This window comes from Euprymna scolopes, chromosome 8 (genome assembly GCF_053919585.1).
Source record: "Euprymna scolopes isolate OS-2025 chromosome 8, ASM5391958v1, whole genome shotgun sequence".
NCBI lineage: Eukaryota > Metazoa > Mollusca > Cephalopoda > Sepiida > Sepiolidae > Euprymna > Euprymna scolopes.
The window spans coordinates 81,218,106-81,222,728 of NC_136489.1; the positions used below are offsets into that span (position 1 = coordinate 81,218,106).

Sequence of the window (4,623 nt, forward strand, 5' to 3'; positions counted from 1 at the left end):
GTTGCACCCGACTCTTCACTAAAAGGTTGGTGCTCTGTATTCCAGGCATTTAAGAGCTGATTTAAAAATTTTCCATGGACAGAAACTCCTGGACAGTGATGTTTTTTGTCGATAACAAACACAAATCTTCGGTAATTATGAAATCATTAGCAATGTTTTTGTTGATAGCAAACATAGATGCTACTAAATCTACATAAATCAACTAGCCGGAGATCACACTGCGTCTATGAAAACCTAGAGACTGTAAAGAAATATTGAACTGAATGCAGTGAGAAAGTAAGGAAGATCCTTGACATTCAACAAATAAATGGTGATGATCTTTAAAAAAAACATGTCTATATATCTTTTCTCAAGGTCCAAGGATAGATTATATAAACATATTTAAAACGCAAATTCGACTGTAAATTATATTTTATATTCTATCAAGGATTGTAGGAAGATATCATGTAATGGAAACATGATTGTAGGCATTGATAGATAGGTTCGATAGAAAACGTTTTTATATGGTAATTTTATAATTTACATAATGGCGTTTATTACGTTTTATGTTCGACCGCTTAGATAAATATGAGGACGGTCACGAAATTATAATTTTTATTGTAAAAAAAAAAGATGATTTTGTTGAATGTTTTTTTTTCCGAAGGTTAAATAATAAATTATTCCAATTGTGATATAGCCATTTGCAAATAAACCCGTAAAATTATTTTTAGGCAATTGCAATTGCGGCGAATATCATCCTTTAAATAGCTTTAAGGCACGGATTTATGAGCTGGGTGTTCTATGTTCGAATACTTTTCATACTACAAAAAATCACTTTCACTTGCGATGTTCACAACTTTCTAAAGGTCTTTCTCGTAAGTACCCGATATATTTTAAGAAAGAATTCTAACCGACAAAACTATCGTCAATCTTCAAGGGCAATGAATAAATCTTTATAGTAAGTTATAAAATGTATATGGAGATTAAGCTACACTGAATATTCCGCGTTTCATCCACTATAGTATTCTTCAGGCGCATAATCCTGAAGAATCCTATAGTGGATGAAACGCGGAATACTCAGTGTAGCTTAATCGCCATATACATTTTATAACTTACTAACTAGCTCTACCAACGTATTGAGCACTTTTGAAGTAAATACTTAAAGTTTATGCATAAATCTATACTTTCGTATATTAATTTTGTGTGAGTAAATTATGTAGTTATATATATATATATATATATATATATATATATATATATAATGACACTTTAATTGTGCTCATCTGAGAATAAGTATTACATATTTTCAAAAGAAAAAACAGGTTTATATTAGAATCGATCTTATAGTTATAATGACCTGCCTACATGCGCCAGACTTATTATGACAGTAAATAAAAGTTTACATTTGAAAATTTAACATTAATTAAAAAAAAAAAAAATGAATGCTTTTTCATAAAAAAATATTTGCACTATTTTCGATGTTTTTTCAATATATTTAGCATATTTAAAATTAAAAAAACAACAATTCCTGGCGTAAGTATACTTATAGCCGTCATGTTTACATAAAAGGAACTGTTTCAACAAATAGGTGCATTAATATCTGACCAACGCTTCCTTTACAATAAGAAGAATAGACCATGAAAATAAATGGAATATTTTTACATTTTTATGAAACGCTCGATCCCTGATGATGATGCTATCAAAAATATTTATGACTGTATTCTAAATAGAAATCGGTAGCACTTATTTCACTGACATTGTAATTCATAACGGCTTTTAACTTCAACGTGTCCGCTTCGGTATCAAACAGGTATACTTATAACAGCAGACACTCGTCTCATATGCGAATTAATGCCTTCATATTTTTAAAACAGACGCCACCATGAACTTATGAGATGATTTCACATCATATAGGACCGTACCGAGAATGGCTTTTATATTTCAAAATCTCTCTAGAGGGGAAGATACAAGTCGCCCTCCTTGGACGGCCATTCCTTACTAGTCTTCCCTACACGAATAGACACTACAAGTCTTCAAAACTAACCAGCCGCTATTAGCCTTTAAAATACGGCAACCCGCCCTTCAAACATTAAATAGACTTGTATATACGGCTAGCATAACTAGCCATCCATACTCGATCAGATATAACTAGCATTTCCCAATAACCTGATTTTCAAATCGCAATTAACACTCCTCCTTTACATGACGATGCTAACTAACTAAAAATGAAACCGAGGCTCGCATTGCATAAACCTCACTTTCTCGTTGAAATAGCTTGAACTCTAAAAAGAAACTGGCAGCAGTTCTTTTAACTGTCGCCGAAATTCGATATAACTTTTACCTTTGACGTGTTCTCTTCTCTGTCAAACACTTAACTCGTTTTCTCTCATATACTTCCTTCTTATTGTAGCGAATCCTCTCAAATTAATGATTTTATATTTTAAATGCCAGCAATAAAAATCAAGATGAAATCATTTATGAATTTAATAAAAATATTTGCATCTTATACGTTATTTTGAAGGCATTTGCCTATTATATATATATATATATATATATATATATATATATATATATATGCATATATATATGTGTGTGTGTGTATGTGTATATGTGTGTGTGTGTGAGCTGTAGAGGAGTCATAGTAGGACAATAGCGCTGTACGCTTTCACCTCCTTCTTTAATCTAATTCCTTTCTGATTCCCCAGACGGTGTCTCAATGTTTCAAAGGCTGATTCAGTCGCTTGGATTCGTGTTGGAAGTTTTTCAGCGATTTTTCCAGTGTTCGTAATGGTACTGCCCAGATAGTTGAACTGTTCAACTTCCACCATGGGGTACAATGTAGGAGTACTTTTCTGGGGTTAATCCTTGTGTCACGGATGTCTTGAATCAAAACTTCAGTCTTCTTGATGTTGATTGTCAGTCGAAATTTCTTGGATACCTCGGCAAATGCTATCACTAAATCTTGCATTGCTTTGAGGCTGTCGGTCACAAGTGCTGAATCATCAGCAAAGCATAGTTACTTGATCACTAACTTATGTGTCCTGGCTTTTGCTCTCAAACGTCTGAGGTTGAAACGGTCACCATGACTTCTGGTTCGGATGTAGAGATCACCGAGTTCTTCAGGCATGATTTTCAGGACAGCACCAAGGAAGATTGTAAACAGAGTTGGCGCGAGGATACAGCCTTTCTTGACGCCGTGTCCAACGCTAAAGGAGTCTAAGCATCCGTCGCATCTATAAACGCGAGCAGTCATGAAAACTGCGCAGCACACTTTTGAAGGTCTGTGGCCAACCATGCCGTCTCAGTATCGTCCAAAGCATGTCTCTTTCAACTGTGTCGAAGGCCTTACTAAAATCTACAAAGGTGACAATGAGAAGTTGACGTTGTTTAATGGACTTTTACTGTAATTGTCGGAGGGCAAAGATCATATCGCGTGTGGATCTGTTGGCCTTGAATCCACATTGGCACTCCGGTAGAATGTCTTCAGCGAAGGATTGTAGTCGATACTGCAGGATTTGGGCCATAATCATTCCAGCAACAGACGGAAGGGAGATTCCTCTGTCATTCCCGTATTCCGCCTTGCCCCCTTTTCTCTTAGACACTGTCACAATGTTGGCATCTTTGAAAGCTTGAGGAAGTTCTGCTGTTGATGTCCAGATGTTGTGGAAAAGTTGTAGTAGTTGACTTCTCAGGGCTGCTCCATCATGTTTCCAAACTTCTGGTGGTATGCTATCTGGTCCTGCAGCCTTTCCGTTCTTTATCCTCTTTATGGCCATGTCAATTTCATTTGCTGTTGATAAATCATTCATTTGGTATCTAATAGGCAGTTGAGGTATGTTATCAGCTCCATCTTCAGCACGTGTTTCTGGGTTCAACAGAAGGTCGAAGTGTTCCTCCCATCTTTTCATTATCGTGTGTTTCTCTGTATGAAAGACACTGCAATCAATGCTCTTCACAGGGTCCAAGCAGACACCCTATGATCCGTACACTTCCTTCAACGTTGCAAAGTGCACTTTCGAGTAATTTCTGTCTGCCAGGTTCTGAATTTCAGCTGGGTTTTTCCCCCAGTCGTGTTTCATTTTCCACATGTTTCATTGAAGTTTAGATTTTACACTTTTTTACTTGTCCCCTGTTTCTCCTGTTCACCTTTCTTTCAGGGTCTTTTGAAATAGCAGGTTTTTCTTTTGAATGAATGCCAGGACCTCTCTGTTGGATTCATCAAACCAGTCTGCATGTTTCCTACAAGGACTTCAGATGCAGAAGAGAACACAACATTTTTCAGTGTTTCTCACTGTTCTTCTGTGTTGTGAAACTATCAGATATTTTGTGTGCTAGTTTGTCTTTCACACTTTGATCTTTTAGTGATTTGGTATTTAGTTTCTTTTGTAGTTTTGGTCCTTTCCTCTTGAACGGAGGAGACTTTGGTTTTATGTTGCATCTGGCATGGATCATGTAGTGATCAGTGCAACATTCAGCTCCTCTCATAGCTCTGGTACTGCGAAAGTCCTTTAGATCATCTATTGTTGTGATTACATAATCCAACAAAGTGGGGTGCTTGGATCTCGGATGTTTCCCCGAGCAGTAACTTTTGTCTGGATAGTTGACGAACGTGTTTAATAATAGCAACAGTTCGCCATTCGAGTT

At 36.3% G+C, this 4,623-nt stretch overlaps 1 protein-coding gene across 1 annotated transcript; it reads right to left on the reverse strand.

Moving 5' to 3' along the window:
* Nucleotides 1–3,377: 3,377 nt before the first annotated feature.
* On the reverse strand, nt 3,378–3,887 carry LOC145283899 (uncharacterized). The gene has a single exon (XM_080133001.1). The coding sequence runs from the start codon at nt 3,885–3,887 to the stop codon at nt 3,378–3,380; it is 510 nt and encodes a 169-aa protein (XP_079989127.1).
* Nucleotides 3,888–4,623: the final 736 nt, after the last annotated feature.

Coding starts and splice junctions, on each gene's coding strand:
- LOC145283899 (XM_080133001.1), bottom strand. CDS start 3,887: ATGAAAAGATGGGAGGAACACTTCGACCTTCTGTTGAACCCAGAAACA.